This window comes from Pimephales promelas, chromosome 13 (assembly GCF_988280905.1).
Source record: "Pimephales promelas chromosome 13, fPimPro1.hap1.1, whole genome shotgun sequence".
NCBI classification, from domain to species: Eukaryota; Metazoa; Chordata; class Actinopteri; order Cypriniformes; family Leuciscidae; genus Pimephales; species Pimephales promelas.
In genome coordinates, this window is record NC_142781.1 from 19286523 (window position 1) to 19311669 (window position 25147).

The window sequence follows — 25147 nt, forward strand, 5'->3', positions numbered from 1 at the left end:
TAAAGTTACATGTTTAGAATGACATATGAAGGTGAGTACATGATACACAGTAGTCACTTGAGGGTGAACTATCCCTTTAAAATAAAGCAAATCTTGTATGTGAACTACACGTGCCACATACAAACACACGCACACAAACAATTCACTACTAAATGACAGGCTCACACAAACCCAGGCATAATTGCCCTACTGTGGTTGTTATGGACAAAATTCTAGTTCAGAAACAGCTGCTAAACGACAATACTTAAGGTTCTGGAAACATCCAGAATAATGCTAGCAAAATGGCTGTTCTCTGTGTGACCATGCTAAAAACTTCCACTGTATAACTTTCAATTATATCTTTGTCTTCTTCTCCAACTGGGTTTATTAATAATCTCAGGTGCAATATTGATATTTCTGTTGCCAGTGGAATATAAAATGAGATTTGGATCAGTTTGATATTCATCCTTCTGCCAACACAGGGAATTTAACATAGAGTAAGTGTGATGAGGAACAGACAGAAAGTAAAAAATCTTTTTTTGATGGCCTCTTTTTGATAAACTGTGTCTTTGGGTGTGTGCGACCTGCCTTTCCAGCAAACACAGCCAACAAGATTGTCATGTGGACACACCTATTTGCAATAAATTACAGTTCCTTTTTTCTTTTTTTATGTGATCCTACAGGTGGATGGCTCAAAAAGCAACCTGACGGATTAGTAACGCTTCAACCTTTTACACCATACCTACCATTACACAATGAGTGATCAGGAAGAGGCGGGTGCTGTGGCGATGCCTGTTTGCGGTGCAACAGGAGTCAGTCCCACCTCCCCTCCTCCTGACCTGTGCCATGTCTGTGGACAACGCCACCTACAAGAGGAGAACCACGAATATACCTACAAAGAGGAGGTGGACGATGACCTCATGTGCCACATATGCCTTCAGCCTTTGATTCGGCCCTTGGACACCCCGTGTGGGCACACCTACTGCCAAGAGTGTTTGACAAACTTCCTACTGGAGAGCGACTTCTGCCCGGTGGATCGCACTCCGCTGATGCTACAGACCTGCCGAAAGTCCAGTCTGCTGGTGCACAAGCTGCTGGATAAACTGATGGTGTCCTGTCCCTTTACCGAACACTGCACTGAAGTGCTGTCGCGGGGAGAAATGGAGGGACACATCAGAAGCCGGTGAGGAAATCACCCTCAGAGCTAGTAGTGGTCTAAACAAGATTTGAGCTTCTTAATACAATTTAGGATGGTGGAAGATGCACAATGCAATTTAGCCAAGTAGGACATGGATCCGCATCTGTTGGTCCTGGAGCAATTTTGCTTTCAAACAATTATCACCCTAATACTACCAGGGGGGGTAGAAACCATTTTAAATTTGTTTTTGAGAAAAGTTTTATTTCACCTGGTAGCAGTATGAAATAGCCAGCAGAAGCCAGACTGTTGATGCAAACAGTGAGCAGCCACCTTGGGAAAACACCTTTTACTTTTCAGCAGTAGTTAAGTAATGTTACTTCATTAATATTGAGTTTCTGTCAATTTCCAGATCTTTCCACATTCCTGAAACCTTACCTTAAAGGTGTGGTCACATTTATCATTGCCGGGCAAAATTTCCTAGCTTAAAGAAACCGGGTCTAGATGATACAAAATTCCATGAATGAAATATGGGAATAAAGATGTTGAAATGAAGATCCAAAGCAATTTATTCCAGCAAAGCAAACAAACCAACCTTAAATAACCACTTTCCAAATAGCCTCTTTTTATTGATCATTGTATAATCGTCCATTGTGGATCTTCTGCTTTGCTTTCTTGTATAAGTTATGAGTCTGCCTGCAGATTTGAGAAGGGAAAATTATCAGCCACTGGAAGTTTATCTGGCAAAATTCTTCATCACACCAATTCCCGTTGAAATGACTAGATATCGCCCGAGTAATTTCACCAAGCAACTGTTAGTGTGACCGCATCTTAATGCTTGCAATCGTGATACAAAACCCTATTGGTCAAAAAGAATGTTGTTCATGTTGTTCAGTTTCCAGCACCAGCCTATATATTGATCCAGACATTCAGTCTTCTTTCAGTAAGCACTCATTTTTAGATGGCTTTATTTAAAGGTATCTTGAAGTTTTGGAAAAGGACAGTCCAAGTTCAAGGTATTGAACTGTTCAGCATAGTTCAAGGTATCGAGGTATTGAACTGTATAAGAAATTGTTGAATTGCTGAAAGTGACTGATGTGTTGAATTCAGAGTTCATCTTCTCATTGGCATTCATAAGCAGCTCTTTATTCATTGTCATTCATAAAAGCCTCTTGTCAGTGATCCGCCTGAATAGAAGACATGTGTCGAGCACATCTCCATCTGTGTGTATGCGTGTGTTTGTTTATTTGGTTAGAGGATTGTTTTGTTCTCCGCTCATCAGAGGTAGCAACCCCAAAGTGACCTCTGTTTATCCGACTAAGATATCTTCTATCTCAGTGCCTTTGGGACGTTATACTAACTAATGCTTTACATTGGATCTCTCCCTCACTTTTACCATTTTTAGGATGGTGAAGTTTCTGTCGTTCTTGTGGACTGTTTCTGAATCATTAGTGCTCTACAAGCCTGAGGGCTCAAATGAAATTAATTGCATTTTGTTACTGTTGTTAATGGAAAGTTTCCCTCTCATTTAAAATTCCACTTACGGAAACATAATCAACTTGCCCTTTTCTCCAGTCAACCGAAAAACCCACACTTGCTTCTTTCCATACTATTCCTCTTCTCCCCTCCCACATCTCCCTCTTTTTATACTGGGCTCTTGGGCTGTCAGTTCATCTTACTTTGTCTTTCTCTTCTTCTCCCTTCTGTCTCCAATGTGGTCTGGAAGCCAGTGGTCTTAGTTGGTCCAGGACTGTAAAGTTGGACATCATTCAAAATGGGACGGGACTTCAGAGAAACAAGCACTTGTAAGGACCAGCCAAAGACTCTCTCCATGTAAGAATGGCCCTTCCATTTATTTCAATTGAGAGAGAAAGAGAAATTTTTTATAAAGTTCCTCTTGAATCCATGCATGTAAGCTTAAAAGCATTTTTTTTCAGTATTAGCTGCTTTTGATTTTTTTTTGTTTTGTTTCCCAGCATTTTGTGGTCTTGTGATGTTAAATTGTGAGCCATCCATCACACTGGTGACTTATTACAATGTGGTTAGAAGACCTGTTGTATTGAGTCAGCCTTGGTTGACGTTTTGATGTTTTTTAGATTGCTTTGCATGTTATTTGCATGTGCTTTGGGGTTTAGTACCAAAGATAGTTTTGTGTCTGTATTTTGGTCTTTGTTTGCAGTCAAGATGCACTTTGTCTGTCAGCATGTATGTAGAAAGTGGTAGACAGACTTTCCTGGAACCCTAGATCATATCTGGGGAAATAGGAGCGCCTCGGGCTGCCTCACATACAATATTGTTTATGGCACATACTATACTGTGACCAAATCATACAGTTATTGAAGGCGCTGTAAAGTTTTGGTTGATCTATAAAGTTATAACTAGTTTTGTCTGATTGTGTGAGCTTGTGAGTTGTTGTTTGTTTGGAGAATGATTGAAGGATTTTCAAGCTTATCTATCTATCTACAGACTGATCTCATGAAGTAACGTGTGTATGCCACGCCAATTCGTATTTCCATTTTTGCCGTGCTATCAAGACGCATAATCGCCTTTCAGCTTGTATATGAACGCCGTTGACTTAACGTTATATAAATATATGGCTTACCTTAACCCTAGCCTGGTTCAACCAGACTCTTGTTCATTTCATTTCCACATAGAGTCTGGAACCGCTCCATTGAAAAATGTTTTCTTCCTTGTAGGCGGGTTCACTATTAAAGTTCAAATCTATTGGATCTGCCCAAAGTCACTCACGATCTGCCATAGCCAATCGCTAACGGGGTGTCGTGAGTGACGTATGTCACGCGCCGAAATGGCTGGAGGATTATGTTTACAATAGGATTTTAGTCAACGAGCGCCGCAGGTTTTGTTAATCTAGGAACAATTATTAATTCGAAATGTATATTTGACACGAAGGACAGTGATATATTCATTCAATGGCGGAAGCTGTGTCTAATCATTACAAATACGCCGCTGTGGTCGTTTCTGATCTGCCGCAAATGCTGTAGCAGCTACAGTGAATGATCAGTCTGTCTCTATCTGCAGATGTGTAATAAACAACAATTTTTCATATTACGTCTTATTGTTTCTTAATTACCTTAATTATGGTCTTCAAAGTACGTGTTTGTACATTTTTATGTGGCATTTATTATTTTTAGTAAAACAAATCAACCATTGCCATCTAAAACTGAAAATCAAATATCTTCCAAGTATGGTTTTTCACATTTTTATTTATGACAATTTTTTTTTTTTAAATCACAACCAATTTGTATGATTTCCAACATGTAAAACTGACACACCAACCTCCTGCACGAGAAGACAAAGGGGCTCAAAATGTTCTATTCATCACAAGAATCAGTAAATATACAGTTGGGAATATGAGAGACTGACATCCCAGACAGCAAACTGACATTGAATCAACGTGGAAACGACGTCTCTCATGACATTGAAACAACGTTGATTTTGCTCATCGAATTAACGTTGAACCAACGTCAGACGCGGCATTCTTCAAAGCTAAATGAAATCGAAAATTGGTTTGCTTTCCTAACGTTGAAACAACGCGTTGATTTCAAGTTGATTTTCCGTTAGTTTTGAATGAATGACGCGTCTGACGTTGGTTCAACGTTAATTCGATGAGCAAAACAATGTCAGATCAACGTTGTTTCAATGTCATATTTCCACGTTGATTCAATGTCAGTTTGCTATCTGGGATGACTCCTGAGCGGATCTTCAACAATAGTTTAGCAGCCAGGACTCGGGGCTTCCGAACACCGCGAACACCAGGCTAAACCGTCCGTCCAAAATGTCACGGTCATCGTGCACGAACTGCCCAGCACAAACTTCCAAACTTTCTGCCTCCTTCACTTGGTCCTCAGTTGTGCAACAAGAGGTTAGACGATAACAATCCGGCTTTAAATTCTGTATATTCGGCAGTTTCTTTTCCAACAACGGACCGAATAGCTTTTCTCACGTCTTTCTCCGCTGCCATTACTGAATTGAAACTGACGCGCTTACATCAACGTCATCTTTCTCAGCCACTCCCTCTATTCGCTGATTGGTCCTACAAAAAATTGGTTTCTGGAAACCTAAGGATATGGAGCGATCCCAGACGTAGTACTGAAGTAAAATGAAATTGATCGGAAGTGCGTAGGAGGGCGCAGCCAGGCTACCTCAACCCCGTCCCTAAACCTAACTGTCACTGGGGTTAATGGCATTTATGACTGTTCCCTTACCATCCTAGGTAAAAAAAAGATATGACTTACCTCAACCCCATCCCTAAACTTAACCGTCACTAGGGTTAATGGCATTTATGACTGGAGATTTGACTGCGTGTTCAGACACGCGGAATGACGCGGACGTTAATGGCGTAGACATACACGCATACACACGGATACACGCGGATAGCTCAAAATGCGTAGAGATAACACGCCACCTGACTCGAAAGTGGCGTGTATGTTTACGCAAAAGTCATGATGTCATGTTGCTATCTATCTCCATCCATCCATCCATCCATCCATCTATTGGTCTGTGTCAGCTTCTTTTGTGTTTTTGTGTTTGCAGTCAAACGGGTCTAGATGCACTTTGTCAGTGTACATAAGTGTACTTGAGTCTGCACGTATTTGGCAGTGGGCAGACTTTCCTAGAATCCTGGAAAAGATCTGGGGAGAGAGGAGGGTATGTAGCGCCTCAGGCTGTCCTTAGGCTCACATACAGTATTGATCATAGCATATGCTGTACTGTCACCAAATCATACGTTTATTGAAAGTGCTGTAAACTTTGGAGGTAAACTATGTTATGTGACATAGTGAGTTATTGTTTGGAGAATGACTGAAGAATAGTCAAGCTATAAATGGAGTGTGGTTGCTCATCTGTCTGTCTTTCTGTCTGTCTGTCTGTATAGCTATAGTTTATGACTGACTCTCTAGCTGTTTGTCAGTCTTTTTATACCTCTTTTTATATAGAGCCTATATACTGTATATATAGATGTCTATCCATCTCTTTCTATCTATTCATCCATATATATCAGTCCATTCATTCAACCGTCCATCTGTACATCCACCCATCCATGTATATTCCCTGCATACATGTACATATATATTTATAAACACACACCCCTGCATGGCTGAATGAACCCATGCTCTGTGGAAGGGGTGGTCTTTGCCACATGCTCTACCCTTGAGGCATACAGACAATGATAGATGGACCACCCAAGCTTGCATCTCCCCCTCTTTCTCGTGTCAGATGGTTCGCCCCAGCTCTCTCTCTCTCTCAGTAGAGCATGCTGCAGTATAAGTCAGACGCTGTGTTGCCACACTCACACATACTCGCTCTCTCTCTCTCTCTCTCTCTCTCTCTCTCTCTCTCACACATTCACAGCAGCATGTGGGCTCGTGAGCGTAAATCCTCTTACACTTGGACGAAACCCAGGACAGATTAAACCGCAACGCAACCATCGCACCCGACCGGTGTGCCAGCAAACGCCGCTCTCTACCTCCTCTTCTCCTTCTACCTCACTCTTCTGTTTTCTTCTCTGCCTCGGCTCACATGCACCTGCGCCCGCTCCAGACAGCGCTCCTGCCTCCTTTTCTTCTCGAGTGTTTCTTCATCCTGCACTCTCTGCTCTCCTCCGCTGGCAGCGCTCCCAGTCTTCACCTCTCCCTCTACTGCTGCTGATCTCTCTACTGCTGAGATGACCAGGCTAAAAGCCTGAGGGAGGCAAGGGAAATCAGAAAAGTGGAAAGGCAAAGAATCAGGAAGAAAAGGAAAAGGAAGAATAGCTTTTTTACTTGAGAGAAAGGCGGGTGGGGGGGTCAGAACTGTAGTAGAGGTGGAGGAGAAAGGGGCAGGGAGGAAGACGGATAGGGACGACTGCATTCAGTCCAGAGAAAGACAAAGAAAGCAAAAGAAAGAGAGACTCAAGACTGAGGGCCCTGGAGAGAGAGGGTCATGAAGGCTCTCCTGCTGTTGGTTCTGCCCTGGCTCAGTCCAGCAAACTATACTGACAATGTGGGCAACCTGCACATCCTCTACTCAGAACTGTGAGTAATACACACATCGGCTTGTGGCAATGTCCTGTGTGTGTGTCTGTTTGCCCCATATGTACCATCTCATCTTCTAGTTTTATACAGGACAGTCGCACTGTACCCCATCCCATCAGCACTGCAATGTGTGCATCTGGTTGTGTGTATAAGTGTGTGTTTGTGTGCGCACGCGTGTCCATACATCATTTGCAAGACCTGCATAAATCCCAATTGATCCCATTTTTTTTTAAGATAAATTGCTTGCATACCTGTATGTGTTTGTGTATATGCATATCTGTTTTTTTTTTGTTATTGTCTAGAAGTTTCTGTACAATTATTGTATTTCATATGGTAATTTTTAAAAGGATAAATGCATTATGTTCTTTTTTATATATTGTAGTTGTGTGCTAGAGGATAGTGTAGAGTTGCGTTTTGTAATGAAGCAGGTTTTGTTTTGATGCTACCAAGCAGTGAGGGACACTGCAGCATGACCTAATGTGTGTGTGTGCGTGTGTTTGTGTGTGAGCGCAGGTGTATTTGCATCATTTTAAATGGTGTTTTTATTGACATATATAAAATATAATATCCTCGCAGACTTATGCAAATAGACTGAGCAGACAGAAAGATCACTGTTGCTATTGGCACACCATTCAGAAAATCAAACAGTGGTCCTCAAACACACACACACTTATGCCCACCATATATCTGACAACAGCGTAACACTTTTAAAGCTGCAAGGCACATAAAACATTCAAGCTGAACTCCTCTCTTGGGTCAAAATCATAAGACATTCCTCAAAAGAGTAAAATATACACTCATCCGTGGCAGTAAACACCGCAACAGTTTCTTTATTGTCCACTGCACTGTTTGAAAGACACTTCTGCATTCAGTGTGAGAGTGTGTTTGGGTGAAGGCTGGTTGTATTGATTCTGGGTCTTTGGCCGAAACACAATGTGCCATGTAAGTGTGTGTGAAAGGCTGAGCATAGTACAATAGACTGCATTACAAATCCTCTCTGCTCTTAGAGTCTAGACTCCAGACAACACAAACATGCTGATATTGGTGAGCATGTAAATTATAAAAAAGAATAATTGGAGTATAACCGGACAGTAAGGTTTCTTCAGTAAGGAGACATATAAGGTGATTTTCTGCACCATCTGTCTATGCATTTGTTTGGCTTGGATCTTACATGACAAGGTCTTTCTGTTTCTCTTCTTTCGCCCTCTATGTGGGTCACCATGCCATGTTTTATGATTTATGTGCCTGTGTATGCGAGTTTCATGGGTAGACATACAATCTTGGATGCATTGAAAAGGACAAGAGAGAGGTGTTGTGTTGTCTGTTTTTTGTTTGTCTGGCTGGCGGTGGCACGGCCATTCATCTTCATCATATATAATGACAGAAAGCTTCTATTCTCATCTCTCTCACACACGCTGGCCTTCATTCTTAGTTTCAGCAAGTTGTGTTTTTCTTTGCCCAGAATGTGTCTCTTCATTTTTTACATATCCAAATCTTTTCCTTTCTGTCTTTCTTTATTATCGGGTGTTGAATTTCTCTTTCTGAGATTCAGGTGTTTGGGTGTTTGGTTTCTCTGTGACACTGTGGTGGACATTCACGCATGGATATGAATGATACCGTATCGTACAAGAATCACCCTGCAATCAATTACACATATGCTTGTATCTGGTATTAACATCTGTCCCAGTGTTTGGGCAAAACAGATGCCCAACTCTGCTTCAAATATATTTTTTGTTATTTAAATGTCACCACAAATATACATTAACTGTAGTTTGTTTGTGCTTCACACTATCTGTGTTATTAATTAAAAAACAGTCCATGAAGTTTTTGTATAAGTAACATTTTCAACCGTACACTTTTTTTCCTTTTAAAATGGAACATAACCAGCAAAAACTCCTTGTTTCAGTGCAGTTGATTAATGACAGATGAGTATGAGGTCCTTTAATTTTGTTTAAGACAAATGCAATGTGGTCCACTGCATTTCTGACTAACTCTGTATGTCGTCTGAGTGTACAGATTGCAAATGTGTTTACTTGTATTTAGTACTGACCCCTTGTGATAAGTTCACCTGAAATGAATGTTAATACCAGATATAAACATTGTGTTAGCACTGGTCCTGAATGTTTGATCTCTGCTAAAGCTGGCCATCTTCCTTTGACAACACACACAAACAGGTTTGCATCTTTTAAGGGGACATTCTAGTTTGTATACTGTACAAACTGTATATTCTATCCCCTAACCCTAACGATCAAAGAAAACTTTCTCTATTTTTAAATTTAAAAAACAAAATAAAAAAACAGTATGATTTATTAACTGTTTTCCTCACGGGGACCAAAAAAATGTCCCCCACAAGGACAAGGATTTAGGATATTGCTATTTTTTGTGGGGACATTTTGTCCCCATAATGTAGGATTTACATTATACAGGGGTTTACAGCCCCTGACACACACACACACACACACACACACACATACACAACACACTCCTTTCTCTCTTGTGCTTTGAGATGCTTAATTAGACTTTGAATTAAACATTAATCTTCTCTGTGCACTGTTGCAGATGTTCTATACGCAGATGCTTGATCTGTCTCTCTCTCTCTCTCTCTCTCTCTCTCTCTCTCTCTCTCTCTCTCTCTCTCTCTCTCTCTCTCTCTCTCTCTCTCGGTGTGTGTGTGTTCTCAGGGGCACAATACCTGATGAACAGCATTACTAACACTGCAAGCAGTAGTTTGTGATGTCTGCACCTCTAGTGTCACCAAACGGTACTGCAAAAACAATAACTGGGCAAACAGATAGCCCTGCCCCATACTTACGCCGTTGGCTGAGCCAGTGTTTCTGACTGGTCAGGATGTTTTCAGCCATTGTCACAGTCACTCTTCAGGAAGTCAGTGTACCAATGGATCACTTATAGTTTTTAGCACACCCAACCTCCTCCCTATAGCTGATGTTCAGCTCTACTCATTCAAAAGACTTCTGCTTCACAATATGTGTAGGCTTATCTTGTGAATTGCCTTAGTGTACAGGTATGCTGAGATGTGCCTTTTCCTGCTTGTGTGATTTTGGATGTGTCTGCACATGCTTTTTCAGGTGGTATGTGAGACAAACAAATCATGTTATGTTTCTCGAAGCACCATTGAAGCACTTCAGACTCTGTACAATAACAATGCATTGACGGCATGTAAAACTTTACGTTTGAAAAACTTTCATGACATGCAAATGTTATTAATCCTTTGTGGTTTGTGGAATATTGAATTCATGGAATGAAAAGGTTGATGTTATTTTATTTATACTAAATTAGATGAATTAAATATGTGTAGCGCCATCATATTTATTTACTGCAGTTAACGATTTTTTCAAATTTCCTCAATCTTAGCTGTCACCTAATTGGACATTGGACAAAGTATGATTTCTAAAGACTATACTTGTTAAAGGGGACCTATTATGCACCTTTTTACAATATTTAATACAAGTCTCAGATGTCCCCAGAATGTGTCTGTGAAGTTTTAGCTAAAAATATCCTACAGATCATTTGTTATACCATGTTGTAATGCTGTTTTCAAGCATGTGTCTTTAAATGCAAATGAGCCCACACTGCTTTCCAGAAGAAGGTGGAGCCTGTACAGCTCTGCCTCAGATACTCTGCCACAATTAAAACATCTGTTTGGTTTTTATTATAATCTCACGCTCTTGTTCTCATCAAGAACGTTTATTATTTGCATGCATTTTAATGCCAAATCAGTTTAAACTTCTGATATATGGTTTTCTGAGCACACACATCTGAAGCATGCGCACTGAAAGCTGCCATCAGACTGTGCATTGCGTGAATATTCAACTAATTTCTATTTTCTATTGTCAGGTTACTTTAAGTGTTACAGTGTCAAGTACTTTAGTGGTAGGATATGACTCTTCCCGAGGGCTTATGCTAACATGTCTAGAGCTTTTAGACAATATTTGTGGGCTGGAAACAGTTCTTGTGAATAAGATTTGTGTCAGTATACATCTGTGTTTGAAAATGGAGGCCAGTGCTCATTTGAAGGCTGATTGCTGTCAGGATGAAGTTGATTTTGATTTGTGTACTTCTGTGTGGTTTATAGTTTTCTTTTAGTGAGAACAGATCATCAGTTATGGGGGTGGGGGATATAGTGATTGATTGTGTATATGTGGATGTGTGTATGCCTGCATGCAGCGGATGGCTCTGGTCAGACAGAAGCATGTCGTCATCAGGGTGTCACACGTGTTGCCGTGGTGACCTTATTTTCAGGCATACTGAGCGGATGACCGCTGAATGTGCGCGTGAGCGGTTTGTCCTGCGGCATTCGCTGGCTCACTCAGTGACCGCATAACCCATCTACTTATCTGTGCCAAGGCACATCACAAAAACAGCATGCAGCACCGAGAGAAGAAAAGAAATGTGTGATGTAAAGAACTCAATGATGTTGACATTGAACTGGTATTTACTGTACATAAACCGTCATGGGTCCATATATATATATATATATATATATAACTGTAATATTGTGAAATATTATTGCCATTTACAATAACTGTTTTCTATTTTAATACATTTTTATTTAAATCTGGCAAAGCTTAATTTTTTTGCAGACATTACTCCATTGATCCTCTAGAAATAATTTTAATATGATGATGATTAGGAGCTCGAAAAACATTTCTAATCTGTTAAAGATAAAGTTGAGCTGATTAATATTTTTGTGAAAACCACATTAAAAAAAATTCAAACAGATTTTGTAACAATGTTAAAGTAACCATCATCTTTCTATCAATTTAATCAATTGTATCAATTTAATTCCTTGCCAAATATTTATTTTTTTTTAAAAAAGAAAAAGAACCAAAAAAAGAACCAAATTCGAGATTTAAAAAAAAAAAGAAACTTTATGAATTCTAACAATGCAATGTGAGAAGATGAACGTAAACAAACGATAATGATGCTTGGGACAATTGATAGGCCAGTGCTACATTGTCACAAGATTTTAAGCCTTGGCAATTTAAATAATCAAGACACAAAACGGAACTTAATTCATTACTCACGGTACTACCAAGAAAGATGAGTCTCAGACTACACACAATTACTGAACTGAGCTCTCTTTCACGTCTTCTTGGGCTTGAACAGACAAGTTGACCAAAACATTTTTTAAAAATGCCCGTCTTGGCGAGTATAGTAAACATAGAAATAAGTGTACTGGATCTGTGTATTAGGTCTTAAAGTGACAACAACCTAATATGTCTGCTGCACGCTGGGTTTTTAACTTTAATCAAACAACAAAGAACAAAGAAAAAAATCCTTCATTGCTCCTGACTGAATAACTTGGATTAATCTCTGTGTAATTTATACAGTGAAGAAAATCCAGTATTGTTTTATTTGATTATTCATCACCTCTACTACTGTTACGTGTCTGAAGTTATGTTTTAAACGTATACAATGTTTTATATGCTATTTTAGCAGTGGTATTTTAGCTGTGGTATCAATGTAGGAATAGAAAATTGTGAATTTTCACTGGTATCTGGCCTGTTTTTGCAAAAAATGGCAGGAGTGGCAAAAAGTTGGGGTCCAAAGTCAAATCCTTGAGGTTGAAATGGGGGTCCAAAGTCGCATTCCGTGCACATACCCCCTCAGAAGGGCTTGTTGCATTCCTGTCAGACAATTATCATTTTCAATTGTCAGTATAGCAAATTTCTTTTTTCCCCCAAAGGGTTGGTTCACCCAAAAATTACATTTCTGTCAGTAATTACTCACCCTCATGTTGTTCCAAACCCGTAAGACATTGAAAACACAAATGAAGATATTTTTGATGAAATGCAAGCTCTCTTCATTATTACCATTTTCAAGGCCCAGAAAGACATTGTTAAAATAGTCCATGTGACTACAGTGATTCAACCTTAATGTTATGAAGCGACAAGAATACTTTTTTCGTGCGCAAAAAAATAAAAACAAAATTGTTATTCAACAATTTCTTCTCTTCTGTGTCAGTCTTTGACACTTGTCACGTGAGCACCACGACACATGCGTGTGATGCTGATGCACTGTGTTTACAACAAAGGTCTTATGGGTTTGGAGAAACATGAAGGTGAGTTATGAATTACAGAAATTTCACATTTATTTTCAAACTAACCCTTAAATAAGTGATCTCAAAGATCACTAGTTATCTTATAATTACACCTTGTCAGATTTTTTTCCCTTTAATTAATCGAATTAAAGCTTTACTAATTAAAGCTTTGATTTCAGCTTTCACATGCACCTTTAACTAATGCAAGCCTGTAAAATCAAAGCAGTCTTCAGAAAAAATGAAAAGGATGACCTACATGTGACTGCCACATTGTCCTCAGTGTGGAGTCAAATACTGCTTCTGAGCGTTTCCCCCAGAGAGCAAGAGTTCAACAGATTGTGTCTGTCCTGCAGTTGCTCTGCAGTTGTTCTGCGTCCTCTCACCTTCCTCATCAGGTTAATGATGATGAGGAGCAAGCAAAAAAAAAAAAAAAAAAAAAAACGTTGCTAATTCGACACTTAAGCTGCATCCGAGACAGAGAGTTGGCTGAGTTCTTTTCTCTGCTCAGCACCTGATCTCATGGCCGGATCTGCACCTGGGCTGGGTGCTCAGTCACTGCTAGGAGATAGTAGAGAGACTTTGGGAAAGGCACAAAAAGTGGAGTGTGCGGGTTTCCTGTTTGCATGAAAAATACAGACACTGTACAAGCAGGGATAGAAAGATAAGAAATGCTCCTCCCACAACTTACACACATAAACCTGGGTTGAAATCCTTGGGTTGAAATCAAACATCGCAACCGAGTGTTACATGTACATGCACTGCAGTGCTTTATAGTGATCACACATCATTTTGAAGTGTATTCCTTTTGACATTTGAGTATACATTTTAGCAACAGCACTATGGGAAGATGACTTGTTTGGACTGTCCAAATGTTTTTAAACGTATAATACCATCAATGCATATGATTATGCCGACATCCCAACTAAATAGTAGGCAAAAAACAATAGGCAAAATCTACCTGGATGACATTACTAAATCTGGCCAGATTCTGAAGAATGCATCTGATGAACACTTAGCTACCTCATGAGGCCATGGGAGAGGGGTTGTAAATGGCTGTGAAGCGATGCAACTGATGCTGAAAGTCATGACAATGACAACATGGACAATGTAGTACGCTCAGATAACATTTACAAAACACACGTTTATATATAGAACATACTTTTTCAGCAGTCACAAAGTAGGTTTCTCTTGCAGTACGTACTCAGGCATGCCGCAGTCAATCACAAAAAGCAGCTAATAAAAAAAACTATTTACACTCTCAAATTCATCATTTATTTTTTCATGGCTTCAGTGACTTCCATCTTGTTTTTTTATGTTTTTATTCGTGGAATTTGTCATTTAATATCCGATTATAAACAAAACAAATTTGCTTTTGCAGAGCAGAAAACAGTGTCTTCTCGACATGTACACAACACGAGTCAAAGTAGGCGGGTCAAAGTAGGCAAATGTGTTACGGTGTTACGCATGCAGGTCAAAAAAGTGTGACTAGAATTCCAGACGACTCGGTTTGGCGGTTCAGATTCGATTCTTTCTTTTCGGAGACTTTCATCATGCACTTACGACTTTACAACTTTGCAGAGTGCTTACATTCAAAGACAGTTATACTATTAAACAGTGTATGAAAGTTAATATTTGAATAAGCATAAAGGGGACACTTTAAAGCAATTTAATTACAAAATATACAAATACATCTCCCCTCAGCTTGAATGGGCTCTTGCTCACTATTGTATTAGGCAATGCAGGATCTCTTGTCGTCACAGTGGCAAACTCGGAGATGACCGCATATGTGAAGATATCTGAAAAACTAGGCCAACCAGAGCTGCTCAAGTGAAGCCAAAGTGTGAATAAACAGAGGATTACACACACACACACTAGAATAGATTAGATACATATTTTAAACCTTCAGTAGGCCTACACAAGCACACACGTGTCCGCCGGGGCACAAGGTCCCTTAAAAAAACCCCACTTAAAATGCATCATTGGGATGTCATTTCTATCCTTGGCTGTGACTGAATTTGTGCAGAACAACACACAAACACTTGCAAAATGGATCACATGCAAAGGGAGCACTCTCCATCTACCATAGGAGCAGGCCAGTTGTATCTACCGCTTCAGACTGAGCACAGGTCTCAATGTCAAGCGCTCAGAGCAAAGATACTCCAGCACTATCTCCTGCACACATTAAAGAACTAAAGCAGATCACTGTCCTGGTTCCACACTGAGAGAGAGAGAGAGAGAAAGAGAGAGAATGTGAGAAATAAAGTCAATGCGGTCGCTCAGCTGGGGGTGGGGAGGGGGTGGCGTAGAGGGATGAACATAAATCTGCTGCTGTCTTCATCCTGCTGTTCTCATCACAGAGAAGAAGAGAAACAGAAATGGGTGGGGAAGAAGATGGTTTCGAAAAATGCATAAGAGAGAGAGGGATGGTGAAGGGAAAGTTTGGTCTGCATAATTGTCCTTGCTGGCTGCTGCCAATGTGATGTCAGTGATTGGCTGAGCGAGTCGCATGATACAGTTTCATATACAGAGGAGAGAACGGGGAACTGGTTAATGTAGTCAGTGTGTGTGGCAGTGTTCACAAGGGATAAATGCAAAGTTTTAGTTTTGTGAAAACTGTTTTTGTTTGTGTTTTTAAAAGGCCACTTCAGATGCATCGCTGACTCGATACGCACTTTCATGATATATATATATCATGAAAGTGCGTATCTATACCACGATTGTCATTTCTCGTGGCATTTATACGCCCAAAAATTTTTTTTCGTGCATGTGCTACACACTGAAAACCCCCTGGGTAGGTTTAGGGGGAAGGGGGGTGGGGAGTTCGTACTTATTATACGCCAAAAAGTGCGTATCATATTGTAACAAAGTTCAGGGAAGAAGGAGGCAGGAACCGGATAATAATAATAAAATAAAACTTTATTTAAATAAAATAAACAAACAAAATACCTGCCAGCAGCCCCTCACGGACGACTGCTGGCTACCGAAAATAAAATATAAAATACCGGCCAGCAGCCCCTCGTGGACGACTGCTGGCTTACCAAATAAAATATAAAACACAAACAAAAGCAGGCCTGTTCCTCTCTCGATCATCCACTCCGTCGCTCCCCCTTTATGGCTCCGCTCCTTCGTGAGAGATGCGAGACCGGTGTGGTTCGCAGGTGCTGCTCATTAGCAATCGCAACACCGGCCTCGCGACTTTCTCTCACGTCCCTCGGCCGTCCTGCTCACCACACATATGCACGCAAAAAACGCATACCATATACACGCAAAAACTAGTTGTGGCGTGTAAATGGCACGAGAAATGACATTCGTGCTATAGATACGAACTTTCATGAGATCGGGCTCACACACATATATATATATATATATATATATAAAATAAAATATGGCATCAAATGTTTAATTGAGATGGAAATATTAATGAACCAAGTGTAGTATGAAAGTATTAATCAATTAATCTTAAATGAGATATAATATAGTTTTCTTATTATGTGTTAAAATCGAAAAGTTAGTTGGAAAAAATACACTTATTAATTAATTAAAAAATAATTGAAGTCCTCCTATTGTAGCATAATGTAGCATAAAGAGCATTACTTTGTTTAAGAACCCCAACCGGGTCTGACGAAGCACATTTCCTCTCAACATTGGCTCAACTAATGGTGTGAGTTTGGGGAGGGACCAACCAATGGCAGACAAGTCCAGCTTCCATTTGGTGCTGCTAGTAGTGCAGCTACAGAGTTCACAAAAGGATAATGAGAAAAAAACAGGCTGTGAAATTTTGAGAAATTTAAGTGGATTTTAAAAATGTCCCCCAACGAGTTTTCCTTGGCCATTCATCGGCCTCTCCTCTTCTCTGGTCTTAGTAGTTCTCTCAGAACATTTGCCATGAGTGTATAATCCACCAGACAATGAATTACTTGACGTGAATATGTCACGACTCCAAAAGACCCAGAAAAAAGAAAAACAAGATTTGTCTCCTTCTCCCTCCTCCTTGCCGTCTTTTTCTCCCTGAGATTATTACTTTCCTTAATCCTTCCTCCTGCTGCACTGAAGCTCTGATCTTCAAACCGATCAGCAGATTAAGTACAGATAAGGAGGAAGACACCTCCTTTGATAAACTTCACAAAGACTGATTAAAGTGTATTTATATGTGTGTGCATGCCTCCCAAGTTAAACATGTCAAAGCAATTAAAGAGATCAGATAGACCGAGCACCATTTTCCAATGATGCAGTTCTCTTTACAATTGTTAACACAATAACGATATGGAAAAAGAGTTGGACCTCAAATTAAATGATCGGGGGTCTTGAATTCCTTTTCATATCACCCTTCAAATATACCACATTTTGTTATACCTAGTGGCTCCCAGGTTTGAGACCCCTGCAGTGTATCAGATGCGGCGGGTAAACACACAATAACCTGCAGCGCTCTGAGATTTCAGATGTCAATTGGAACTGAATGTGCTGCAATTTTGTCAGAAATGCATTTTGTGCTGGTGCAGCGTTGCGTTGCAATGCTGTCTGTCGGACAACTAGTCTCTCGCTCTGTAACTGCTGCAGTGTGAGAGTAAGCGAGTGTTTGTGTGTGTGTCCCCGCTGCATGGTGTAGCTACTTATAAGAGTGCTGATAGCGTCTGGTGATGGCGTGATTTAGTATCTCTCTCTATCTCAGTGGTTCAGCAGTGAATTATGATGAGCACATCTCTGCCCTGTCCTCTCTGTGTCAGTCGTGTGTTATCCTGATGCTCGCGTCTGGATTAGCAGGCTAGCAGTGGAGATTCCAGGGGGAAGGGATGGAATATCTCATGTTTAAGCATTATCTGTATATCTGATACGCACGCCTAAGGGAAGCATAACCACTCAATTCTGCAAAAAGAAAGTAAATCGTTTTTTCAATTAAATATTTGTCAATAAACATTAAATGCTAGTTCAGGCTAGAAAAATGTGACAAAAATACAAAAAATTATGCCTATATAATATAATAATATACACATGCACATACTGTCTGTACATAAGGAATGCATAATTACTTATCGACATGGAAACAGTAAACAGATCCAAAATGATTTAATTTCGTCAGTTAATCATGTAAATAACATTATATTGATACTTATTAGAAAAATGGGAGAAATGAACAAAATATATATAATATAATCTATCATGCACATACAAATGATATAGCCTATATAGTCAAGTCAAGTCATCTTAGTTTATATCGCTTAGCACTTTTAACAAAGGATTGTTCCAAAGCGTCTTTACAGTGATAATACACCGTAAACAAATATTGTTGGTTTAACTTAAAAACAATGAAGTAACTTGGCTGCCTTAAAAATGTAAGTTCATTGAAATAGAAAAACTGAATTAATACAATGAAGGTTATCTTAAAATATTATGTTATCTGAACTACATAAATTATTTAAGTTGATTTGACAAAAGAAATAATGTTGTGATTACAAATCATGAAATTTTTTTTTTTTTACAGTGTAGAGATTGTTTTGGTTGTATAGCAGCTCTAGAATAAAGTTATTTTCCAGCTAAAGTTAGTTTTGATTGATTCACTTCCTTTGCAACAATCATTAGTTATTAACTTAAAATAATTTATGTAGCCACTAACACGACACCGTTTTAACGCCCAAGTTCTCTCTACTACGCAAACTACAAAAAACGTGAAAACGTGAGAAAGCCAATGGCACGTACAGTACAGTACATATTAAGAGTCCGTCCACTCCACAGGTATGTGCACAGGCATGAAGTCCTTCCTTAAAAATAACAACCCTCAACAAATTACTTGTCTGGCCTAAACATTTAGAATACAGAATTTTTATCGCTTCAGTGTAGTGATAAAAATTGTAGCAATGCACAATTTTTAATGTAGCGTTGAAAAAATGTAGCGATGCACACACACACACACATATATATATACAGTATATATATATATATATATATATATATATATATATATATATATATATAATTTATAATTTGTAGTCAAGAGTATATACTTGAGAAATGTCTCTGTGTGATGAATGTAAAAATCTGAATTCCACAATGAGAATGAGTAAAGTCAGTCCTGCAACAAGACTGAAAATATGACTGGTACATGATGTGTTTACACACACCTACTTAATGCGTGTGTTTGAATTCAGATCTTTTTGGGACGAATCGAGTCTGATATCTCACTCTGATGGAAATATGTTTCTATGTGTGTCCAAGACTAGTACAACCCAGTCTTAGAGCTGTGTTATTTGGGTAGGTTCAGGATAATCCATTCACTCAAAAGAGGATTGAAGCGTCAATCTGGTTTTGATGACTTAGATTCAGACCATTGTGTGTTTTGATGTAGTCGAAGATTTAGTGTACTGGATTTAGTGCGAGCGTGTGTGTGTGTGTGAGCTGTAAGTAGCCAGCAGAATATTCTGGAGATTAATTTCATCATTATTAAGAGAAGAGGAGCACATAATTCTCCCTCTTTTTGTAAGGTCACTATGAGGTCTCACTGGGCTATGGCCTACATCTCCATAATCACAATCAAAAACAGGGGGAGAAAATGAAAACAGAAAACAAGATAGAAGATAGAGGCTAGGTTATAGATAAAAAGAGATTCTCTCTCTTTCTCTCTCAATCTAAAAAAAAAAAAAAAGTTTGATATTGTGATATGTGGTTACAATAATCTATCAATCATGTTTCATGTTATTGACGTCCATACTGGACACAGGTGCATATTTGTTTGTCTTTTTGTCATATTTGATTGTCACATATTGGAACAACATCAGGGTGAGTAATGACAGTGATTATAATGATCATTTTTGGATGTAATGTCCCTTTAAGAGAGTAGAAGGTACATATAAACTGTAATAATGTGGGATGGATGACAGCGAAAAGAATGAGAAGAGAAAGTTAGTGATCAGGGTCCAGGGAAGATTCATAGATGGAGCGATGTGAACGAATAAAAAAGGGTTTGGAACATGGGGAGAGAGCGATGGAAAGTGGATGAGAGTTGTTAATCTCTCTCTCTGTTGCTCTGTGCCCTGCTGCCCGTCCATATGGCTGTGTATATGAGTGTGAGAGAATATAAATGAAAAAGGAAATTAGGTGCAAGGTGACTGACACATGCCATCATTCATATAATGAGATGCTTGGATTAACAATAACCTCTGCATTGCCATTATTGTAGCTGCACCTTTCCATATTAGTGTGTCGGGACAAACAAGACAGCTTATGACTTCAGACCACAGATTGCTGCTTTATCTCTAGTAGGAAAGCCTGTTTTAATTAACATCAGCCTAAGCCCATTAACGAAGGAACAGACAAGACCATTGTGTCGCATCTTTCTCTTTCTCTCAGTCTCTCGTATACACACTGCACAGAGCATTAGTCCTTATTAAAACAGATAGTATCATTTGCTACTGCGGTCAGAGTTCAATGATCGTTTGGTGAGAATTTGTCTCGTTCCACTAAAAGACAATGCCAATTTTTTCTTCTGTAGAACACAAAAGTCATTTCATAGTGACTATGGGCTGTCAAGCTCCCAAAAGGCAAGCAAACAAACAAACTTTAGAAAGAAAAAAAAAAAAATTCAGCTAATGTCGTTAAAATAGAGTGCCGAAGTGATGACATCACTTTGTAGGACAACTCAGAAGCTAGCGGTGCATCGGTTCCATCGATCGAAACGCTATGCATTTTCCCCATAGACTTTTGGAAAATCGCAAAAAATAAAATCTGCGTTTAACAAAGAGTTGTGACCCTTACACATTTTGTCTATCAAGATAATCTTTACAAGTTAAAGAGGCTATATGCAGCTTTTCCCCCAAAATAAACATAACAATACCCTTTTTATTTTACCATTTATGACTAAAACATCTCCTGATGAGCATACTGACACATTGTCCGGTCACAGTGGGTGCACCTATAAGCCTGTATCCTATTTTTCCTATTTTCTGTCGGGTCGGACTTTTCCCGCACTGTCTGCGGATGTGACGTCAAGCGCGTTCATGTTAAACGTTTCAGACCACTCTGCCACCACCGCTAGTCAGCAAGTAGCCTACACTCGCAAGCTTTATCTCAAACAATGTTCTTACCTCTGTAAACATAATGTTGACCTCCTTGCAGCAGATGACTAAAGTGTGCACGTAAAAAAGCGCATGTTGCGAGAGCGAGCAGAAAGGAAGAGCATTTCTGTTTTTTGGCCACAGGTGTCAGTCACGAGTTTAAATTTCAGGAAACGCATATAGCCTCTTTAATCCAAAATTTATACATTTTGAAGCCTATATTAAGTTTTTAAAAAACACAAGCAGACACAATAAAGTTTAAAAAACCACAAGCAGGTTATAACTGTGTGTTCTATGTCATAGATCAAAACATGAAAATATTTAGAGGCTTTGTTCACCACAGACCTTATTTCAGGTGATTTAGCAAAAACCCATTCAAAAAACCCATAGACTTTAGAGCGAGAGAACCGGGAGTGCTAAAATGCTAACTTACTTCCGCGTTTTGGCCTACAGAGTGACGTCATAACTTCGGCACTCTATTCTGGGTCTGAGGAATGATTAATTTGTTTTATTGACAATGTTAAAAAAAAAAAAGCAATGACCCTTCATGAACCTTACATTTACATTCATTCATTTAGCTTCATTTTAGCTACCAATTAAAATGTTCTTGTCTCTCCTCTTAGAGAAGAGTAAATTACGTTTTAGCTATGCAACTCACTTAGGAGGCTCTTCTTCACGACTATTAATGATGTAAGAGTTTCAGACTGGCAGGGGGGAAGTGAACTAACACTGTCCCACATCAGTTAACCAATGGTTGGTCTCCATGGAGCCCCTGTGTTATATAATACAAGAAGATGATGTTCCCTCTCAGTTAATCACTCTAATTGCTTTTGATGGCCACAGAGGAGGTCTATTATACATTTCTGACCAGTTTCTCTGTCTATCTATACCATTGTGTCACTGTCTGTTTGTCATTCTACCTGTATCATCCGATAAAGTGTGAGGTAATTGCCTTTCTTCAGGTTCCCAACAGAAGTTGAGGTGTTTCATCCGCACCGTAACGGAACTTGAGTGAAAGCAGACGTTGTTCTTTTAGGGGTTATAAAGTTTGCACACCTGAGGGATTCCAATCAGTGGTCAGTAGTAAGTGAGATATACGGCCAGTGTCAAGCTCTTTGCCACAAGTCCCCTTTCTTTCCTTTATAGCGTCCATGTGTGTGTAGACAGGCATGAATAGTGAGACAAAATGCTTGATTTTAAAGCAGGTCCCCAAGGCATGGCATCTCTCCTGGTGCTGTTTGCGTGAATGTGTCCGGCCATTGATTTATCTCTTCACAGTCATCCCCTCAGAGAGAGCTCTGCTCCAGTAGCTGCCATAGCGGTGCCGTCATTCACAATTGTTTTTGAGATCATTTTATTATTTCCTTGTTATTTTACAACTTGTGCCTGCAGTCTGCCTGTCTGTCTATCGTCCTACCCACATGGAAATTTCATTGGTCCATGATAAAACATCAAATATATTCTGAGTGGATCTGATAGGATCACCAACGCACAGCAGTTTCCATTCAGTGTGAACAGAATATCTTGTTGCTGGTGTAAAGCTCTGGGATTCAGGACGGAGGAGAACCTATGACCTTGAGGGAGGGTTTTCTCGTGTGTGTCTAATTACGGGCTGATGGTTTATTGGTTTGTCAATGTCTCTTTGTGGTCACTAGAGGAATGCTCTCAGGTAGATATATAAGCTGCAAGTCTATTTCTGAATGTGCTCATATGTAATCTACACCAGCGTCTGCCTGTGAGCGTGTATGAGTACCGGTACAGTAAGAGATAGCTTTTGCATGGTTAGTTTTGTAAAGTAGGACTCTCATTTCAAAGGTGAGGTGTTTTATATTCTAGTCTTTATGTTTGTTTGCCAAGCTTCCTGGGGCGAAACGTATTTGTTTGTTGATCTCCTCTGCGATAGCAGCGTAACACATCAGCAACACAACAGCACACACACAAAGATCAAGTATACACGTCCAAAAGCACCCTCTTGCAACAATGTGATTATTCAGTCTCCTCTACATGACTTTGCTTTCCTAATTGGTGCATAGATGATGACACATTTATTGTATGATAATGTATCTTGCTGACCTAGTTGTCGGTGTGTGTTCTCACAGGTGTAAAGGAGCGTCACACTATGGCCTCTCCGCAGAGAGAAAGCGGCGCTCTCAGGAGGGAGATTGCACAGATAGCACCTCAGAACTCACTGTGGCGGCACTGCCCGGGGAGGGATGCCCCTCCTCTGCTATCGCCCTCCTATCAGACGAGCCTGGCCTGGTTAACCCCGCCTATGAGCCCAGTATGGAAGATAACAGCCAATCAGGGAGCACCACCAGCCTGGCAGCACGCAGCGGTTCCAGGAAGAGTGAGTGTGAGTGCACACAATTGTGTTTGTGTGTATTTGTCGAAATATATATATATATATATATATATACAGTATATTAAGAATAAAAGTGGTATTTATTTATTTTTTAATTTTAAAAAAGTACATTAAAGGATGTCCCCCACAATATAAATGTTTGTATTTCTCCCTCATACTTACTGAAACAGCTAATCTGACTAATGTCAGTTGTTCAAAGCTGCCTTATGCAGCTTTATGGGGGAAAAAAAATGTTCATCCACAAAGTGGATGTCTGAAAAGGTTCAGCTGAGACGTGCAATTGAAATTGCAGTTACAGAAACAAAGAGGAGGAGATAGAGAACGTTTAAATATACCTTATGAATACTTTATGAGGCCTGTTCCTGACCTCCACAAAGTAGTTCAGATATGTTTCATTGTCTGACGTCCCCTCGAAATGTGAAGCCTTAAGAATGGGGACAATAAATGTTGCTGCACCAGCAATTCTGGCTTTGGGACTGGAAACAGTGTGACACTGCAGCTGAACAAGCTGTCTGGCTCCAATGTTGTCAATGCCACATGTCAGAACTCTGTCCATCAGGACAGAAAGACTGAAAGAGTTGAGGTATGAGACAGAACAACATGTATTGCAAGGGGTTTCGACCTTTACAGACCCAGCAACCCTACCATTTTTAATCTTAAATAACTTTACTAAATTAACTTTACTATATTTTATTATCCCTAACTGATCATTAGTTTGTCGTAAATTCTCTACAGTTTTATTTATCTTTTCCACTTATCACCTGGAGAGTCTCTCAGCATCCTGGGTGTATTAAAAATGTCAAACAGGGCATATGTAACATAACATAGTTGTATTTTTGTTATAATGTGAAACTTTTGTCTGTGATCTATAGATTAAGTTAGATAAACAGACATAAAAAGTGTCCTGCTCTGTTCTGTGCTGATTCAGGTCTGACCAGAAGAATTTATAAGTAACCTTACTGCAGTGTCCACAATACAGCACCAGCAGGTGCTGCTTACTTCAGATGTTCATTGCTTGGCATGCAGGTGCAATGTATTTTGGTGCTACAAAGAGAGAAAATTTGATTGGCTACTGTGTGCCGACTCATTTGTGATTGGCTGCAAGTGGATAGAAGGATGTGTGAGGGACATGTTCAGGCATGTTTAGGCAAAGTAGTTTCTCTCTCCTTCTTTTTCACTCAGTTCCTTCATATCTCTCTCACGTTCATTCACAGATCGCAACTTTGACAGAACTTCGGTGCGTAGTCGCTCTTTTCGGCGCCTGAATCGAGCCTTTAGTGTCCTGAGGAGGACCAAGAGTGGGACAGCAGTAGCCAATGACACCTCAGAGGAGCGTGACAACCTCAGAAACGCCAACATACCACCAGAGGGTAAGTGTATGTGTCTTACAAGTACTGTATTTGAGCATTTGTCAGCTGGTCAGGTCAGGAGTCCAGCTTGTTAACCAGCTAAACACCAGCTTAACCTGGCAAGGAGACGAGCTGGGGGACCAGTTCGACCAAATTAAAACCAATAAAGAGTAGGCAGATAGGA

At 39.7% G+C, this 25147-nt stretch overlaps 2 protein-coding genes across 5 annotated transcripts in view; one reads left to right on the forward strand and one right to left on the reverse strand.

Moving 5' to 3' along the window:
* Positions 1-25147, forward strand: part of lnx1 (ligand of numb-protein X 1) — a 44251-nt gene that overhangs the window by 4125 nt on the left and 14979 nt on the right. Inside the window, exons 2-4 of one of the 4 annotated variants that reach the window (XM_039692852.2) lie at positions 663-1162; positions 23352-23599; positions 24829-24984. In XM_039692852.2, coding sequence (XP_039548786.1) covers positions 735-1162; positions 23352-23599; positions 24829-24984 — 832 coding nt within the window. In that variant the 5' untranslated portion in view covers positions 663-734. Of the gene's footprint in view, positions 1-662; positions 1163-2827; positions 2948-6429; positions 7147-23351; positions 23606-24828; positions 24985-25147 lie in introns of those variants that run through there. The other 3 variants (XM_039692851.2, XM_039692856.2, XM_039692853.2) reach the window with 3 other exon arrangements.
* The window catches only part of fip1l1a (factor interacting with PAPOLA and CPSF1a), a 71879-nt gene that overhangs the window by 2552 nt on the left and 44180 nt on the right, over positions 1-25147 (reverse strand). The window lies entirely within an intron of this gene.